General features: G+C 44.3%; 4 protein-coding genes across 4 annotated transcripts; 1 reads left to right on the top strand and 3 right to left on the bottom strand.

Annotated features, from left to right (window-relative positions):
• Nucleotides 1-2,249: 2,249 nt before the first annotated feature.
• On the bottom strand, nt 2,250-3,893 carry PHALS_01202 (major facilitator superfamily; the record flags this gene model as incomplete). The annotated part of the gene is made up of 1 exon (XM_024731020.1): nt 2,250-3,893. The coding sequence occupies one exon, from the start codon at nt 3,891-3,893 to the stop codon at nt 2,250-2,252; it is 1,644 nt and encodes a 547-aa protein (XP_024581240.1).
• Nucleotides 3,894-5,091: 1,198 nt separating this feature from the next.
• On the top strand, nt 5,092-6,152 carry PHALS_01201 (uncharacterized protein; the record flags this gene model as incomplete). The annotated part of the gene is made up of 2 exons (XM_024731019.1): nt 5,092-5,823; nt 5,889-6,152. 2 exons carry the CDS (start codon nt 5,092-5,094, stop codon nt 6,150-6,152), a joined length of 996 nt encoding a protein of 331 aa, XP_024581239.1.
• A 113-nt stretch (nt 6,153-6,265) lies between these two features.
• PHALS_01200 (Protein phosphatase 1, regulatory subunit, and related proteins) lies at nt 6,266-7,182 on the bottom strand (the record flags this gene model as incomplete). The annotated part of the gene is made up of 5 exons (XM_024731018.1): nt 6,266-6,351; nt 6,428-6,734; nt 6,798-6,841; nt 6,897-6,975; nt 7,030-7,182. The coding sequence occupies 5 exons, from the start codon at nt 7,180-7,182 to the stop codon at nt 6,266-6,268; spliced, it is 669 nt and encodes a 222-aa protein (XP_024581238.1).
• A 507-nt stretch (nt 7,183-7,689) lies between these two features.
• PHALS_01199 (uncharacterized protein) lies at nt 7,690-20,253 on the bottom strand (the record flags this gene model as incomplete). The annotated part of the gene is made up of 2 exons (XM_024731017.1): nt 7,690-17,099; nt 17,265-20,253. 2 exons carry the CDS (start codon nt 20,251-20,253, stop codon nt 7,690-7,692), a joined length of 12,399 nt encoding a protein of 4,132 aa, XP_024581237.1.
• Nucleotides 20,254-20,454: the final 201 nt, after the last annotated feature.

The following is a 20,454-nucleotide window of genomic DNA, read 5'->3' as shown; positions in this document are numbered from 1 at the left end:
ACGTCATAGTGACGAACCTTGCTGACTTCAGGATGACGAACTTTGCTGACTTCAACACGTTCGCCCTTGTTTGTATTTAGAAGATACCCCGCAAAACGACCGCAGCATAATCCTTCTAGTTCTACTCTCTGACTTCACCGCTCCTATTCTTTAGAGGATACTTTACTTGCGCGGAGGATCATCTTCTGAGAGCCAATCCAAATGGCTCAACGAGTCTTCACAATCGCGCGTTTTTGACCCACGCACTCAAATAATTCTACTGAAATGTTCATCGATCGGATCATCGTCGTGACTTCCCGATTTTGACACAGTAAACGGACAGCACAACGTCTAGCCGTTCTTCTAGGCGCTCACTGCGTTCAGCCTCTTCCCTGCACGAGTCTCGACCCGTGCCATTTTGCATCGGCAGCAAGTGTTTCGATACCTTGCCGTGGACGACACTAATTCTTGCCTCAATCACGTAGTGATGACGATTTTTTATCGTTCAATGACGCTCGCGAAACCAAAACGAGCAAAGAAAGTCGTTTCGGAAGTGCTCTCACAACTTACAGATAATCGCTCACTAGGGTGTTGTCTTCGCCTTGAGCAGCAATGGTTAAGAAAAACCGTACTCTGTGTGAGAGATGCACCTTGAGTACTAGGAGCTGGCATAAATGCCGATAAGTACCAGACTCAATTTGCGCATTGGTGAAAAACAGTCGCCGTATCCTTCGTCTTAAGGCTTTACGCCACCTTCAGTGAAGCGGATGCCAGCTTAGAGCGTCGTAGCGTACCTGACCATGCAAAGCACAGATTACGACGCAGACGTCAAGTGTCAGGTTGTCACCTCAACCTATCACCTCATGCACCTGCTAATTACAGCCCTCTCGTCTCCCTCCACAAGACGTCTGTAACAGCTAACCATGGGGGTATATTCGTCACCAGATCGGTCGTTCTGCAATGGGTGGCTACCTATTCGTCAAGGAGATTTATAGTCAAGAGTGTGCCAGGTAGTAATCGGCTACGGCACCAAGACAAAATTTCTGAAGTGGAACCTCACAAATTCTCCGAATAAATCCGTAACGGCCCTGGTGAGCCCGCCAGACCATCAAAGATCCACGTGAAAGTAGCCCTTCAGTTTCTCATCGAAAAATGTCTGCGAAATTGATTCATCTTAGTCTGGATCGCGAGAATTTTCGATTGTAATAACATTCTGACTCTCTCGTGTTGACCAGTTCTGAGATGAGGTTGGTCTCAAAAGCTCTTTCCGCTTCGCCATCGCACTGCTTGGATTGTTTGACTCCGCGTCGCTTCTTTTTAAGCAGAGTGTAGTCTAGCTACAGGAGATGATAGAGGCTTTGCTCTATCTGAACCTCTGCTCTTCATATTTACTAGCTTGAAAGATCGGTATCGTATTATTGCTTGAGTAATCTCACGTAGAATCATGATGAGTTTGCATTTTCTTTGAGACATTTCGAGTATAACTCAATTCTTTCTACGCTATGATCTACACGGTGATGTAGCGCGGCTGCAACTTAGTCTTCTCGGTCGCAGACACTGCATATGTAGTTTGGCTAAGCTCTATTAAGAAATACTTTGCCTCACAACATTTTGGGTTTGTTGTGCCTGCATTTGAACCTGGTGTATTACTTTATTTATTTTGGCTCTCAGGCGCACCCACCCCATGACGCCCAATCTCATTAAGATAAAGTCACTGATTTGCTACGAAATCTAGCGGAGGTGATATCAGCGAGCTGATTTTGATATGCACACCCACCCCCACGGAGACCATGATACACGAAGGCTATAGAAAATGAAGTATAACCCAAACTGTATATAGAAAATGGAGTTTAGCTGGAAGAGGCATGTACAGACCAATTTTCTCAAATTCAATGAGTCATTTGCTTTAGCACGGCGGTCTCCCCATCCTCCACCACGCGACTATCGCGCTCTATCTGATCATCTATCTGAAGATGGTCAGCGATGGACATGCCTTACTACGTGTCAAAACTTTAATCTTTTTTGGTTGAGCGTCCACATCGAAACCACTTGTGATGCATACTCATTTAAATCGCATAGCGGTTACTCGCACAATCTTCCAACATGGCAATACTCGCAAATCAAGTAAGTAAGCGTCGTCGGATTTCAAATATGTGCTGCACGATTATATTTGTATATCCTACTTAATTGTCGACTTAGATTAGTAGTAAAAGACTGAAAGAAATAACTTAACAAAAAACAAAACCCAGAACATGTTATAAGTTGGACGCTTACATCAACTCAAACGTTGATTCTTTTTTCGACGGTTCTGCCGCTTTCTTTATACTGATGATTCTTCGACCAAATATGCTAAAGTGGTAACCAGATCCAAAGCGGTCCACCGGGTTCGTACGGACCAAGAACAATGCGAATAGTCCAACAACGATAATGATGAAAATATTATTCACAGTAACGATATACGCCTCACCAATTGTCAAACCAGCTTCAATCTGGCTACTATAGGCATTGTTAAACGTAATGCCACCCGCAACACCACCAATTGACCAGGCCGTCAAAATCAGTCCGTGCATTGCTCCAATATTAAACGCACCAAACATATCAGTCAGGAAAGCCGGAATAGTGCCAAACCCACCGCCGTAACTTGCTGTTAATATAAAGATTTCAACAACAAACGCTGTGTACTCATTGTTACGAATCAACGCTGGAGTCGTACCCACAATAATCACTTGTAAACTCATAGTCGTATAGAAGACACACTTGCGAGCAAAAGCATGTTCGATGTTAAAGTTTCGAGCAACGAGATCCGATGCTAACGAAAAGAATAGTCGCCCGAAACAATTAAAAACACCATTAATCGATACAATATTTGCAGCTTCATCACTAGTTCGACCAAAGATATCGGTGCACATGTTGGAAAGCTTTGATAGCACAACCAGTCCATAAATTTGACTTGCAAAGAACATCACATACATACAAAGAAAGTCTGGAGTCTTTATGGCATCGATCAATGTCATCTTGCGTACTTGTGCATTCGAGGTGATGGCAAAGTCAACATCGTTCTCTGACGCTGCAGAGTCGTAACGATGCTTGGATGTGCTTAGTTCAGCATCCTCAATCGACGTAACATATTCATCCACAGTTTCACCGTGAATATTAAGACCACCAACTGTAAATTCGAGATGAGGAGTTCGCATTACAATAGCACAGAAGTACATGATACCAGCCATAGCACAGCCGACAGCCAGAAACGTCGATGACACACCAACAGCTTCTATACACGGACGGTATACTTTTGCCCAAACCACAGCTCCAGCACCATAACCAGCAACTGCGAATCCTGAGGCTGTACCTCGGTAGTCAGGAAACCATTTTTGTAGAGATGAGACTGGAGCAATGTAGCAAAGACCCATACCAAAGCCACAGAATAAACCATATCCTATATAAACTGGAGCGATACTTTTGTATGCTAAACCAATCGATACAATCACATGACCAAGAAGAAATGACGAGGTGCCAAGCACTACACCATAGCGAGGACCATTACGTTCAATCCATGGTCCCATAATTGCTGTTGTTGAGCCAAAGATGCCGACAGCAATGTAAAAGGCATTAACAGCTAAACCAGCTTTTGGATTGTCAAATACGTGGATGTCAATCGGTTCATTAAAAACTGACCATGAATATAATGATCCAATACAGAATTGAACCAAAAAACTAGCAAAGAATAAGTACCAACGTGAGAATCGTAGACAATGTGTTGAGTAGTATCGATCTTTGCCAAGATAGAAGGTAAAAAGCCATTCTTCTGCATCATATTGCTCGGGAGAACATGACTTGGGTGTGACTGTCCAATGATTAGCAATTTTTGATTGCATTTCTTGGACACAACTTTTCGTTGTCTTTTCATTTGTCATTATCAAAAAAAATTGATGAATGATGCCTTTGTCTGAATTTGCAAAAAGAAGAATGAAGTATTTTAACTTACTCTCACGATTAATTGATGAAATATAGTCCTGCTGGTAAGGCTCAAGGAATTCTCGAGTTCATAGGCTTTTAGGTTTCACCTATTATACCGAAACCTCAAAAGAAAACCTAAGTGGAACAGTTGGCTGTTTCACTATCACCAAAGCCTTGCAAAAGACTATACATCTGAAATTTAAACAAACATCAAATTTAAAGATCAATCAAATACAAAGCGCTTGTTTGTATCGATAAGAAATTGCGTCTTTTTAGAAGAACAGAAAATTGCGACTCTTTTTATGCAGAGCTCTATATTTGTTTAGTGCAAATAATGTATAAGCTGAGCAGTCAGATTTCTTCGAAGGCCTTATGACACATGGATCGATGTGCAATGTCAGCTGTTTGATTGGGCACAAAAATTAGGGCAAGTGGTCGCATAAGAAGTAAATCGCCCATATGGAATTCTTATCCATGGCGCTGAGTGGCAGATTATAGTATAATCAAAACATTTATGGTGCGTGGAAATAGAAAACACAAGGACCTAGTAAAGTGTCGCCACTTCTTTACGCTTGTTAATTTATTAGGATTTTGATCCCGTTTTCGTAAACCCTTTCCAATTAAGCTATGCTTTGAACAACATCACATCGTATGAAGTGCTCCGAAACCTTTCACTTGTTCTGCAACCTAAAGGTAACAGAGAGTCATAACAAGTTGGTAGTTGAGTTGCAGATATGTGATCAAGCCGAATACCTAACCACTTCATAATAGTGGCATGAAATTAACCCTTTTTTATTACATCTCGGCGATAAAGATGACCATGACTCCATGTTTCTTGCAATCATTAAAGTTGATCCGCAGCGCTTATTCTTCACATGGCGGTCACTATCATTCAAAATTGAATTCACTTCAAATCAAATATACATGACAAAGAATTCTACTACTACTTCGTGACTGTACACAGGAATGATAAAACATTTTCAAAAAGCAATGAAAGTACTAGTCAAACTAATTGCCGCCTCACCGTTGATGCATTTCTCGTGCAACAAGTCAGTTTATCGGAATTTTCCGACTCAGAACATAAATTCGTCAATGTTCCAAAATTGTAATTAACGATAAAGCTTAAAAAAAGGGGACACTTCACTCACTACCTGTATGCCTGAGACCTCTGATCCGTCAGCCTCTACGATGCCAAGCTCTGAAGAGCGTGTCGCGTTGCGTTCAACAGTTCCAAATAGCAGTTCATTAACATCTCCATCTCGTGCACGACTGTTGGCTACTGCGGGTGTTGGGAGGGGACCAGCAGCTCCAGATGAAGCCCACGCTGTGCGTCTTAATGTACTGAATAGTAGTGTACAGGAAGCTCGAGACGCACGGAATTCGCGTCTTATTATGTGGGCTTTGTCTATTGTCAATGTACCACAGATTGTAGCAGCTATTGTCCTCTTGGTACTACATTGGCAAAGCGAAACGTTGTGTTATCGTATTCAAGTGTGGGTACTATTACATACAATTCATTTGACTTTCACGTTATTGCTTGAATGGACACTATATTTTCTTAATGGTGCAACGAGTAATAGTGCCATTAGACTACGAGAACAATACATGACGTTTCTAAGTCAGCTGAAATACGGATTAGATCTTGCTGGGCTCTTTTGGTTTTTAGTTGGAAATATGTGGGTCATTAGTGATGGTGCACGTTGTGACGATGGATCAGCTATGTATCAATTAGCGCTATGGATGATTGTTATTTCATATGCCAAGATATTTCTTCCTTGTTTACTTTTGTTAGCACTACTGCCTGTTCTCTGCTTCTGTCTACCTTGTGTCATTCGGCTTCTTAGTAGATTACAAGATCCAATGAGAGGAAAAGGAGCGACGAAAGAGGTGATAAGCATTAAAAATACTTGACAATTGTTTGAAAACTTATATTGTGCTGTTTTATGCGGTAGATAATTGACCAGTTGGAGACCAAGGCGTATGTAGCCAGTATGTTTCCTTCAGAGGATGCATGCTGCTGTATCTGTCTCAATGACTATGAACCATCTCAGTCGCTACGTGTGTTGCCGTGTGCTCATCATTTTCACAAAGAGTGCGTGGATGAATGGCTTTTAGTGAATTCGACGTGTCCAACGTGCCGCAAATCTATTTTCGACGTCGCTGGTTCTGGAAATGCTACAGCAACAAGTGAAGAAGAAATGCTAGGACGGGTTTGAATCGTGTCAAGATCTTTACCGAAATGTAATCTATCTTAATGGTGCTGATATAAGGATATTCGAAGTCATAGTGGCTAGGCAAATTCATATCATTTAGTGTGGAAAAGTAATATTCATGGGCTTTCGGAGAATGGACTAGCTGAAAGTATTAGCTTTGGATCCGTCTTTGCCATCGTCTGGTCACATCGACGCAATAAATCTGATCACAGGCATATAGAAGACAATAAAGATTATGCGGGTTATCTGAAAAGAAGCTTTTCAAAATGTAGTCTAACCTTCAAGATGACTTGTAGTTTCATCGATAAAGTCGACCTTATCATCCATTGTAGCAACAACCTTTTCTTCGAGTTCGATACTTGATACCACGCCATTTTCAACCTCGAATTGCTCCGACGATAAAACTTCAAAGAGCTTTGTTAACGCAAGTACCTCATTATTCAGAAATAAGAGATAAGGAAACACTTCCGACGCTTTTGCTACAGTACTGCTATCATCCAGACCGTTGCCGGAAAAGTCAAAAGTTCGAAGACTCGGTATTTTTTTTGCCAACTCGACGAAGTTGATGCTTTGAATCTGATTGTTCTATTGACTCAGCACTACATAAGTAAGATCAATGAAATTCTCTTGTGGGAAGCTCGTACATACTGCCACATGAAGTTCTTCGAGTAAAGGCAAGCTCGGTAGGCTGTCTAAATAGTATAGAGATAAGCATTATTTCGCATACTTTTCTGCTTATCAACAGACCTATGGAAGCAAGCCGATTGTTGGAAAGGTGAAGACAGCGCAGCAATGGCAAAGGAGGCAATCCTTCTAAGGATTGAAGCTTCACCGACAATTATATCCTTAGATCAGTAACTTGAACGATGTCACTACGTACATCGTTGTGATTCAAGTTTAGCTCCATGAGATTCACGCAGTGCTCTAAATGGATCAATCTGCAAATGTTCATCCTCGAGACATCTAACAGCGTGACCAATTCTAAATCGTAGTGACCACTTCGGCGCTTGATGAGGTCAACGGAAAGATCCATGGCCCTGTGGCACACGTCTATACGAGCGTCGTTTCTCGAAATATTTAGATATATATATATATATCCTTCGTATTGCGCTCGAATTACCAAGACTGGTTTAAATATTAGCATCAAGTGCACTCATTGTCAGCCAAACCGCCAAATGTACTTTTGAGGCACTATCATCTCTTTACCTTCCACTCGTTGCCATGTTACGAACTCGTACTTCTACTACGCGCTGCGCTATCAGAAATAACAAAAGTTGTATTAACCAAATGGATCATAAACTTAATCACTAGACTTTATTTAATATCGTTATCATAGTAATTTCAATAGGCTTGCCAGTCACGACAAAACTCCAATATTTATGGTTGCTATCCTTGCAGTGTTCAAACATAACACTTTTAATCATATCATGTGCAACTTTATATCTGGGCCTTTTCCGAAATAAATACGTCTCCATCGACTTTTTGCACTAATGTACAGGAGGTCAGTTAGTTCTAGCATCGTCATGCTTGAAAATTATCTTCAATCATAAATGAGACTTCGCCACTGCCAATGCACGATGCTATTGACAAATTCAGAGATAGAGCGCCGCTGTGCAAAGGTGAATTGCTTGTTGCTAGGCTCTTCGCGGCGACATATTTCCATGCGTAAGTCACTTTTTTTAAACAATTCGTTTGAGCTGCTGACTAAACTGTCATCACTTTGGCTCAAACAATCAATACAGTCATATTTGTTACCTCTCACAATTCTGTCGTCGCCCTGCCTCTCTGAGTCTTTCGGCGATATAAATGTCAAGTGGATAATCAGATCAAACGCGTTGGGACAGAGTAGAAGTAGATGATTGCTCTTTTCATTTTCCTCTTGAAACTGGAACTCTCGCAGTTGGTCTGCATATATATCCCGAAGTCGCAGTGCAAGCTCCTGCCAGCAAACATCAGATACTCGAAGCAGTTCGTCTAATCGCGGATCCAAAGCCTCTAAAGGCGTACAGATTGAAAACCGAAGACACTCTTCCAGCTGCTGAGGCCCGACTTCCACGCAGAACAAATCTGACGGAAGGGCCAATTTGTGAGCTATGTCAAAACCGGGGTCGCGTGAGTTATCGTACAGCAATCGAGACCACAGTAGATCACGTTCATAGTGTTGAGCAGCGACACGGAACAGTTCTCGAGTAAAAAGCTGAGCTTCTTCCAGTGCACCTTCAACAGGAAGCACCTCCATTACGGAACCTGATTCGGTAGGAGCACTCCTCAGAAGCAAAAGCTGTAACGAATTTTTGTCACGAGGCTTGTAAGCTACTGGTTGCGTTGTTATTATTAGCGAATATCCGCTCGAATTATTTCCTAGGCAGCCATGTGTGGACGGTGTTGCGTTAGGAGGACGACGAAAAAAGCTTCCTGTAATTGAGTGACACGCAATTGTATCCGGAGTACCAAACTGCAGTAAGTCGATTACCTTGTAACGCGAACCATGACACGCGATGTACCGCAATAAAATTTGTAGCATAATAAGTCTCGAGCAATTTGATTGCAGTAAGGAATTTGGTAACGTCAACGTTATCATGCGGAGTACACAGTCTCGCCAAAGCATCGACAAAGGCAGTGTGGACTTTGCTGCGCAGTCAATTTCAGATGAAGCCGAAGAAATGGACGGCTGGTGATGAAACTGTTTCGTCGAACTCCGCCGAGAGTGCATTACTGAGCGCAAAGCTAAACAATTATTATCGTTTTCGCGTGCTTCAGTCTCTGCCAATTTTGTTGTCGTGAGCTTGTTACCTGTATATATGGTTGCTGGCGACGACATTGTAAAGGCTTTAAATGTTTCTGGTGGGTTCGGGAAAGCCTCCAAAAAGCACTGAAGACCTTTGACAATATTTTGGAAAGTGGAGATTTTTTTCCAGATCAGAGGTGGCGTCTCTGCAAGGGTATCATTCTCACGTAAAGGCTTTCCAGCTGTTTGACTCTGTCCATTGTCTCGTTGACGATACTTGTACAGGGCACCCAACCACTGAAGCAAATGCTGCTGAAAATAACGAATAGTAAATCCATATATGAGAGCTTGTGTCTGCAGTTGAGCACGTAACCACGACGTCACCCTTTGCAGTTCTGCTCCTGAAACTCCAATACCATTTTGTCCGGCATTTCTAGCCAAATGATGCTGCAAACACATGTCTTGCTGCTTTAGATCATTTGTGCTTATAAGGACAGCATTCAGTAGCATACCCTGGTTGTCGCATATTACTTTAAGCACAACGATAGAGGCTGACTCCAAATTGGGATGATTTGTACCCAAATTCCAGCAATCCATTTTTTCTAAAGCTCTTTCCGAATGATAAAAGTATGCGGAAAAGCCTCCTTCACCTGAAACTTCGTGAACGGCTGTTGCAGCATTGGAAACGTCAGAGCATGCACGTGCATGGCTACCAGCCGTCAATGTCCAGAGCCGACGAAATCCTAGGGTGCGCAAATGCACGATATATTCGTTGTAAAATTCGCGCACTACTTTTAAACGTAGCGGCATTAAGTTTGTAGCAACTTGCTGCTTAATAGTGCAGATGTCAGCTCCGATACTAGCATCCATGCTAAGGACAGTATGTTCTGTGTAAAGTTTCGCCACAGCGCAGTCGTCTTCATCAAACACAAACTCTCGCTTGTAGCTAAGTAAGTGAATTAATTCCATGCATGACTGTAGTGCATGCAGGACTCCTGCATCGTCGCTATCAGGAACACACCTAATAATTTCTGCTGTTTCCCATCGCTCCACAAAAGCAGCTCGAAAGCGTTGATGTAACAAGGTATGTCCGCTTTCTATTAAACTCTCCACAATATCATTTGAAATAGGCTCCTCCAGCTCTTCTTCTGCACGCAACGACGCAAGCTTTTGTAACAACTTCATGTCCACTGTGTGACTGATTGATTGCGTCTCATATGCTTCCCAGCGCTTTTGAAAAACTGCACAGTAAAATTGAAGAGGCGAATGTTTCTTGTTAAGCTGATTTTCATCTTCTTCGAGTTCTTGAAACGGGCGGCAATCTGTAACATTCATTTCCCATCTCTTGGTGTGGCTACAAAACAAGAAACGGGGTCTCCATACACATTTCAATTTCTTCTTCCAGGAAGTGCGGACTCGGCCTTGATACAACAAAGACGCGTCGTCATTGAGTCGTCGGTGAGTAGACGCTGTCAGTGATGTCAGCTCAGATAACGAAGATGAAGACGCCGTTAATCCTATCATAGACGAACTGAGATTTCGGGATCCTCTTCGTACATGGCGAATTGCTCCACTGGGCGTGCTCTTTAAGCCAGTATTTGCTACTTTTTCCGATCCGGTGAAATGTTGCGCATGTGACACCGTGGGAGAAATACCATCCCGGCTTTTGTCCGCTTTCGATTCCACCTCATTTTCTAAAATATGTGATTTCGACCCTTTCTTATTCGTCAAAGGCAAATCCCATGGCGCGATTTTGTCTTCGGTAGAGACGATTGTGAATGCGCTAGGATCTCTGGGATCCCTATTTCCTGCATTTACCGCCGGTTTTCCACCCATTCGATTATTCGCAAAGCTGTTTCCGCCCCTCGCTCGCGCCCGAGCTGCCATCAAAGCAGTTGCAGCTCCTGATTTCCCCCCCCCAAGTATTCGAGCTGTTGTCTCACCCCGATCTCCACTAGGATTTGGCAAAGCAGCACTCGAATTTATCATCTGATTACTTGGGGACGATGTCATGCTATTCATGACGTTACTGCTGCTAACAATTCCACTGCGGCTTGTCCCGAATGGGAATAAGTTGGTTGGGGCGTCTCCGATACCAAGTGAGCTCTGTTGCGACAAAGATTGTCCAGGTACATCTCGTGTCAGATCTGAAATACCTGATGAGCCAATAGAGCCACTAAGATTTGTATTACTCCTCCCTCGAGGGCGTGCGTATTGTGGGTCGAGTGCTTCTATAGTCGGTTGAGCTTGCGCCTCACGTAAATATACTCCAAGTGCGGTGCCATCGATCGAGCGCAGATGACTTGGATCCAACACTTGAGGAAACCGTTCGTTCGACTGCAGTACAGACAGCACAGGAGCTTCATAATCAATGAAGTGCACCGCGGAATCTTTGCAAAACGCGACTGGATTCTGACTGACACCTTTTCCAATCTGTTCCGTCTTTCCGAAAGTCACGAACAAATTACGAGGCTGTGATACGACAGCGCCCAAGGGAGCAGCTGCTGAAAGACCGACTTTTTCGAGCAACAAACTTCGCAATAGTTTTTCACGAAGTGAGTTCCATGTCAACAGACGAGCCAACTGCGTAGCTAAGGCCTCTACCAGAGCTGAGCTCATGTTGTAACCGAGAAAGCGTAGGCCCTTATTCGTAGACAAGTCCACCACATAGAACAAGGATCGTTTGATCTCCCCGTGTTCACAAGACGTCAAAAGCTGGTGATGGCGATGAAAACTATTGCTGCTGCTTGGATATAGCAGCACGTCTCTTTCTGTAAATGTCCCTTTATTCAAAAGGTGTGGTCGATTGGTTAGGCCTGCCATTACTCCAACTGTTGAGGAATTCGTCGACGATGCCGAGAGCGCGGTTGGTACTTGCGAGATTAAACTTAAATCGGAGCTGGCACCAGCAGATGTCCACGCGAAGGTCGCCCTCCCCGATACTGAATCCATTTCCGATGTCTCAGAATGAACAGAGTCAGCTCGCATCAGCGGTTCAATGTGCTGAAGCGCAGAGCTCACAGTCGCAACCGTTTCTGTATCCGAATCACTCGAGTCAGCATCATCGCAATTCTCCGGCATGTCCGTGTGCTTCGCCACCAGCCGAAACTTGAGTGGAGGTGGTTCGTTTTGAAGCGAGTAAGTATGCCTATTAGCGCATTCATAAGTACCTGTACGCCGGGACTTTGCATAAATTGCCGGCCGTAAATGAGATGGAAGGCAGTTCAAGAAGGTCTGGATCTGCGCGATACCATTTTCAAGATCCCAAGGTGCGACATTAACATTCATTCCAAGGCAAGTAACAGATGATGATGGCAATTGACTTGCACTCTTTAGGAGTGTCACCAGTGTGTTTACATCTGCAGGCATTCTCCTTTCAAGATCAGATATACAAGTCGCTTCCGCACTGTTGGCGCCACATGACTGAAATCTTTTAATAATCGCTTCTAAGTGCAAATCGTACAACGCTTCATCCAGAAAAGTCTCCATGATTTGGCTCACCTCTTTTGCATGTAAGGAGCCCCGGATCCATATTTGGCATCGCACCACATACTGCGTGATAGCTGAAGCATCCTCGGAGAGTGTATCGTCTGAATACAAATCCCCAAGTCCAGGAATGTCGTGCATACGCTTCGTACGTGAAGAACTCCGCTTGACCTCGTCTCCCAGATATTTTTCGAGTGAGGTGCTCCGAATCAAATCGATCCGCGTAAGAGCAAGCCCCTTTCCAACTCGAGACAAAAATCCTTGTGATAGTCGCAAGTCTGGATTCAGATTTAGAACGTAAGACGCCTGGGCTATGATTTCAGGTCCAGAAGCTGAGTCATTAAAAGAACTCCCCGATTCTTCATTGGGTCTCTTAAAAAAGAAAACAGGCGATCGGGTAGCCGCGTCAGCTGAACTTAAACATTTTTGTAAGTCAGCCCATGATTTTTGGTGGATACCAAAGCAAGCGGGGTGTATATGAGCGCTATCCTGTGAAGAAAGAGCTTTTGCGCCATCATGTAAAAAGATGCGCTCATGAGTGTTTTGGTCAGTCGTCTTGGGGACTTCTTCGTCAATCAAACCGAACGTGCTGCTAGCCGGTATTAAATTTACGCGTCGGGTATCCAGATTCGCAGTATCTCGTGAATTTCGAAAGCGCAATGATTCACCGATTGTGACAGGACGAATGTACGGTGTCAACTTGAGTGTTTGCGACAAGTAATGCAATAGTGTGCACCAATCAGCTACTTTAGCTGGCAGAATGTAATCAACTGTACTTATAGGTTCTGCTTTAGGCGGGCATAGAAACGCTAAGTCAGTCGGGCTCAGCTGGAATTTCGTGTTTCGCGCCAACAACTTCATGAGCACAACTTGAGTTCCTTCATCTAGCTTCCTCTCTAGCAGTCGACACAGCTCATGCGTCACTTCTTCGCCGGCGTCAGATACCCCGAATACTTCGAGCCGAATGCAAGGAGCCCCAGAAGGCACTGTTGCTGGTAATGAATTCGTTAAACCTGCGTTGTTTATTCCTCCAGTATTCGATCTAGCAATGCTATTGCGTTCTTGTCGTTCTTGTCGCTCTTCGAACGTCTGGGTACCCAGGTCAGGAGAAATGTTTGTGTCGTAAAAAATGCTGATTTTCATATAAAATACACGGCCGTCACGATCACGATAAACAAACATGTGGCGTCGATTGTGCACTTGGAACTGCTCCAGCGCTGACGTACATAACATGTTAAGTGCGAAGTTAGGTGCCAAGCGTTCATGTAGCTTAAAAATTGCAGAGTAACATAAGTCGCACTCGAATTGACCAGGCCAAAAGAAATTGGACTGATTTCCCTGCCCATTACTTTGTATCAGATCTCCTTGTGATCCACCTCGCCGCTTTGGTGAATGTGGACTTGATGGTAAGTTGCCGTCTGCTGGTAAAAGTAGACCATTGCATGTTCGTGTTTCGTGAAGTTGCAGCAATAACAAATACTGATTCACACGGTGGCATGCAGCACGAACCCCAAGCTGAAGACGGGTCAAAACGTCCAAGCGGTTACACTCGTTACGAGACGGCCTTAACTGGTCCGCATGGTGATAATGCAGACAAACATGGTCGGCCTCAACTTCAAAGTAAGCCCAAAAAGGGATTTCAATTCTCGTATCCGAATGGTTGTCACCCTCACCGCTGACCTTTTTATTTTTTACCACAAAGTAGACGCCGTTGCAAAACTGAACGTTGAGTAAGTCACCTTTTTCGAGTTCGCATTTGAAAAGATCAAGCGGATTCACGGGTGTCGCTTGACTATGGCTTACAAAATCTAGAGGAAACTTTGCCTCCGTTACAGCATGCTTTGGTAAATCGTCGAACAGCCTCTGCACTAACCCTCCAATGGCAGGAGTAATTTCGTTGGCTGCTCTCAAAATTGACAGAATCTCCATGCTGCACCATTCTTTAATATCATTTCGCACCCGGGCTAGAACCTGACGCTGAAACAGATGTAACAATGAATAGCTGCGAGAGCGAACTGATCGCAGGCCGTTCGTTTTACCAGCCTGCCGACTGCTGTCAATTTCGAACGGCATCTGGCGGCCACCATTTACGGATTGTTCATTCTGCAATGTCAACGTTATCAAGCGTAAGACAATGCGACCTGAGGGGACCTTTGTAAATGACTCAGCGATTCGCGTGACATCAATTGAATTAAAGGACTGACTAGTTCGCAAAGATTCCAAAAAAGCATTAAATTCCTTTCGACGGCTGCTCGGCGATGACAGGTACTCGTGCGTAGCCATCGCCTTCTGCAGGTCACCGTGCGCGGTAGTATCGAGAAGCATTTCAGAGTCAGCGATAACTTTATCAGCTAGGGCATCGGCAGAATTTGAACGAATTTCGCGTGAGCTGTTTTGAAAGAGACATTCAAATTTTAAGAAGAAAGGAACTGAAAAGCTGGAAGTCGCAACAGCAACTTCTTTGTTAAACTCGGCATCCTCATCGACATTCACTTCGTAATGCTCACTTTCCAAATTATCCTTGGTTGAAGTCACAATGGGAATTGATACCTCTTCCTTTGAGCTACCATGTTTGCGACGCGTACTTTCAGCATCTCCTCTAACTTCTGCATCCAGGCAAGAAGTATCAATACTTTTAGTAATATTGGTAGCAACAACACTTCTATCTTCATCATTTTTGTTATGCTCAGTATAAGCATCGCCATCTCCATCGTCCAATTCTTCCATGAGAACATGCAACTCATACTCAGTCCCAGTCACGTCGTCATAGCTAGTGTTTTCACTTCCCGTATAATAGTAATACCTGGTTCCAGGAATCGGGACAAAGATACTCGACAATATAGTTTCAAAAGACTTGTTCAGCTTTTCCTGTAAGATTTCTGCTCCAACGCCAGCTGAGACCACTGCTGTAGCAGGGCTCAACGATCTAAATTTATGCGCAGCAGCTGTCTCCATCATACGATACAATAACGTAATATCAATATCCGTGGGTACTTCAACGCAGCTTGACAGCGCCTGAAGCAGATCGCTATGTTGAACGGTGCCTCCATCACGCAGAGCCATGTAAACACCACGCGAAAAATTATGCTCATGCGCCCTTTTAACCTTTTTGCGAAATCGATGAGACGCAAGTGCAGTTTCAGAGCTCAAGCGAAAATGTGAGCTTTCGTTGGACTCCAGTGATGTGCGTTCGGATGCCTTCCTCCATATTCCACCTCGATCAAGGTGTACAGTTGGCCGCTCATCTCTCGATTTATGACGTCGTTCTGTAAATAACTGTTTAATAATCGTGTGCGGCAGATCCACGCAGTCGAGCGTCTCGCTGCTGTCATCGTGAACGCTCTTGGCCAATTGGGAGAGGGAGCACTCGTAAAAGGCAACTTGAAAAAAGCCTGAGCCAAGATGTCCACCACTACTCTCAATCAAGAGGTGAAAATCACAACCGTACGACGTGCGACGACTGACGTCTTCACAGAATTCATGATCTTCGGGCATCGATGGGAGACGGAGCTTTCGAAAGTCTCGACCGTAACTTTGTTTCTCATCACGAGACCCCTGAAAGTGTCCCATTCTCCAAGACTTGTAACTTTCACGAAAGTTGCGCCGACGCTCTTGGTATAAGACTATATCATCAGCAGACACTGACATTCGCACATTATGTGGATTTGATTTTCCTTGCTCTGACTCATAAGCTGAAAACATCTGCGCAGGATTTTCGGGTACTTCCTTCTTTTCAGAAGCCGTACTTGACATTCCTTTATCATTTTCACCGATGAATGCTCCTTTATTTCTAACCTGCAGAGTGTCCAGGGATGGAAAAAATGCCAACACGACGCAATCATCGCTCACAAGTTTGGCAAAGCATCTTCCTTTGCTAAGAGCGTGATGTGGCACGCTTTTCTGAAGTGACAAATTCATATGATTTTTTAACCATAATGGCAATTGACTGTTCATTCCTACTGAGTAAAATTGATCAGCCTCTTTGAGGTTGCTTGTCGAGCTCGAATCTGCTACAACGTCTCCATTATAGTCAGTCCATGCCACCTCGCAATCGCTCAGGCCCCTGAGAGTAAGCTCTAACATTGAATACAAATTCACATTAGCTGTTGATACTGCAGGCACAGCTTCAGCCAATGGCGTATTTTCGGCCCTCATAGAGCTTTTGCCACTTTGCAGGTACATCAAAAAATGTTGCGATGATCGCTTTGAAGAGGATAGAAGTCTTGCTGTGCTAAACGGAGGAAGAATCATACCGTTTTCTGCTGCCATTATTCTATCCATATTCCAGCTAGAGCCAACAACACAACCAGCATTTTTGCTCAACGCATTTGACATCTCAATGTTCTCGCGCAAATTCATGATGCAATCGAAGGTGTACAGACACGATAGAAGGTGGCAGTCACTTTCAATGAAATAATTACGGATGAGATGCAACAGTTCACTTTCACCTAGATAAGTGGAGCTTTTGAGCCATCCAGAGCTCACATTTTCTGGTGTTAACGGCTTGTGCTCAGCATTTTCGGGGCTTGGAGATGGAATAGGCACCAGGGTAGAAGCACGAGCAATGCTGGTTTGGTGTGCACTATAGCTCTCATATCTTTCGAACGGCATGCTGTGCCCGATGGCTTGTTTCAGACTCCAATGCAAAGTATCGTGGTGGCCAACTTCATTAGATAACTGTGTCTTGACGGTACCATGCTGAGGTTCCATCCAAAAAGAGGTCATCAAGCATGTATCTGAGACTCGACGAAGGGCATATTGCACTAATGCCGTCTTTGTATGTCCCTTCTCATCCTCCATCAAGATTTCTCGACCAAATATCACGCTCTCAGCATGAATACTTTGTCCACCATCACATTCATCCATTTTCCAATCCAACACCCAAAATCCACAGCTTATACGGGCATCATGAAGGCGTCGCATCACATCCAATAATGTCTGTAAGTTCGCCACTTCCCATTTCCAGCTTGAATGCCATACGTAAGCGCCAAAAACTCTTTGTAATTGCATCTCACTTCCCCCACAGCATTTAGATGAAAAAGGAACTGCTCCTGCATCCTTCTCAGATCCCAACGATGGCGATGCTGTGTAATAGTCAAAAGAATCAGATGTCTGGTCAAGTTCGTGGAGGAGAAGGGTGTCGTGGGTAACAAGCAAGCGGCTCAGCATACGGTGACAAAGAATTACCGAAACCTCAGCCGGCAACGGCGGGAGCAACTTTGCTGGAGAAAGTGTCCCAGGACCTTCATTTATACCAGCAAATATTGTACTCTTTAGATCATTCAATACACGGCGTCGAGTTGATGACCTCGTCGCGAAAAAAGCCACATTTACAGTGCACAGCGTTTTGTTTTTAACCTCAAGCCGCACAAAGCAAAGGGCTCCATTGCTTTCGCTAGTACTCGTGTTATTGTCACCATTACCAGCATCTTCTGCAGACATACCGGTATGACTGCGTTGTCTTCGCCGTTGAGCGACCCCTCCAGATGTCGTTGCCGAAGCTGGCGATGCCTTATTTCTAGGATGCGCATGACCTTTGTCCGAGAAAGTTGGTGGGAGAAACTTCAAAAATAAGTCCCGCGAAAGCTTCTGAGACGACCACTTGACTAGTATTGCCATAAGTGGCTCGGCAAGACTTTCAACTCCAATTGATATATGCCCATTGCTCATCCCATACACATTTACGCCATTAGTGTGAATTGCTCGGTGTGAAGTAATTTTTAAAGTGTCCAAAAGCGAGCTTTGGTTGCCACCTTCAACTGCATTGTGCAGTTCATTTTTGTAAAAATAGTCGGCGCACGCATCACTTTTGACGATGCACAAAATTTCAAGCCGCTCCACAGTGAACCAGCGATGCCACAGCACCGTTGATAGCTCTCCAATGATGTTAAAGACTGGGTGAGAGCTTGTGATTTTAGAAGTTCTTGAAACAGAATCCACACTTGTACTTGTTCCAAAAGAAAACTGGCTAGCACACGAGTCGTTACTCTCGTTAATGCTAGCTGTTGCCGTCATTAGATGCAGCAACACACGATCAACATCCTGAACATTACGGATAAAATCTTGCACAAAATGCGGCGATGACAAGGAGATTTTTCCCGAAGAGTCCCTGGATGAGCCACCACGGTCTGTGCCAACTGGCGAGCGCTGTATCGCGTCTTTAAATGCACGAAGAAAGTCTGCGTACGCCAAGATATTCATTTTCACGTGCCACTCTCTCCACGCCGCTTTCTGATCCTTCGAAACAATAGTAGACACCTTTCTTGTAGAAAATGAAGAACTCATTCCTCTCATGCCCTGACCGCTTGACCGGCGGCCTAAGTGCGGTATAGTACCTGCTGATCCTGCTTGTGTCGCTGAGTTATCAGTCGTAGATGAGACTACGTACTCGATCCATACATTCTCTTTCCATTGGAGTAGAAACACAATTAGAATCTTAGTGGATTCGTTGCTTGGCGCTGTATTGTTACTACCTGGGGAATCAATTGTACCTTTGTCCGTCACGAGAGGCTGATGGTAATTCCTGACATAAACCTTATTGATCAAGAATCCTTCACGAAATCGTGCCTCGACGATACGATTAACGTCGGCAAAAATACGATATTCGTGAACTTTATCACGCCACATCCGATATGGCCGAAGAGGCAACAGTGTTCGTTTGTCAAATGATGTGCTATTCATTTCGTTGAGCTTTACCACGGGTGCTGAATTTGCGTGCACACTCGATTTTCGAACAAAACACGCATCCTGTAAATCGGTCATCTTTTGAACAACATTGCTCGAGATACTCGTTGTGGCGTAGCAGGCTTCACAGAGCGCTGCGTAATTAAACACCGTACCACCAGTGTATTCAGCTACAAAACGCAGCAGATGAGTATCTGGTACGAATCCAAACGTCAAGTTCAGCTCATCCTCATCACCACCACCGATCCTCAAAAAATGGCACTGAACATCATGGCGGACGAGCTGCATCAGTAAATTGTCATACGAATATACATCCCGAACATCCACCACGCCATCTGTAACTAGTACCATCATTGGTGTACAATCTGTCGGCAATGAATTGAGTGCAAACACGACGTTTTGCAGGATCCAATCCAGTGATGCTGGTGTAGCGTTTCCTAAATACCCCCACTGACCGCGTTTTTGGGTTAGAAGTGCCCAGTCGTTTTCGATGAGCTGGAGTCGTTCCTTTATGAGCTGTAAGAATTTTAAAGCATTTAGTGGGGTGACAATGTAACCCTGCATCAATACGCAAAGCGATTCAACGAGTGCTCCTTGCACCAATACTGACACATGGATCTCTGGAGTAAAAGCCTCGCCTCCTATTTCCATAGGCCTCAACATGCTCCAAATAAAAAGTTCCACACTTTCGTACAGCAGGTCTAAGAAAAGCCGTCCAGATGACGGGTCGATGGATAATATAGATGGTGACGCGTCTAGACAGAGAACGCATCGGTATCGTTCGAATACAGCGGAAACACGGGTGTTCGGCGTCAAGCGTCCTACTATGTGCGTTGTTTTGCCTTGCTGTCGCAGCGTTGGTCTATCTATCCAGTTCCTGTGATCTTCTGACAACTCTGCGTCCACACTTTTCTTCCCAATATCTAAAGCCTTTTTATCCTCCTTATACAACACAGCGGCTACATTCATGCCCTCACCCAATTCTATTCCGCGATTGGGATATGGCGCGACGACTTTATCGGGCGATCTAAGGCTGTGATCTTCTTCGGGATCAACGGACGCAGCTACAGACGGCACCAACTCTACCACCATTTGTCGAAAGTGCCATAGTGAAAGTGCTGTACGGTTAAGCACATTTATATCGGAGCCTGAGAGGATCAACTCTTCCACGCAGGGCGGCGCGGAATGCAGCGTTGATTGCTCCATTTATCTTAAAAATGTCACTCTTTTGAAAGAATTTACATTTTTGATTTTCTTTACCAAAAAGTGTCCAAATAATTAAAAATTCACGGGTTTATGGCAAAAAGTGTAGCCCAAAGAACACCTCCCTACCCGAAGCAAAGGAGCTCGAACATTATTCCCGGGGATGCATGCACGAACGGCAAAACGCCAAATTGGTGGTGACAA

Source organism: Plasmopara halstedii (assembly GCF_900000015.1).
Source record: "Plasmopara halstedii genome assembly, contig: Scaffold_1343, whole genome shotgun sequence".
Taxonomy (NCBI): domain Eukaryota; phylum Oomycota; class Peronosporomycetes; order Peronosporales; family Peronosporaceae; genus Plasmopara; species Plasmopara halstedii.
The sequence above is the reverse complement of the archived record's forward strand: the minus strand, read 5'-3'. Positions and strand labels throughout refer to the sequence as shown.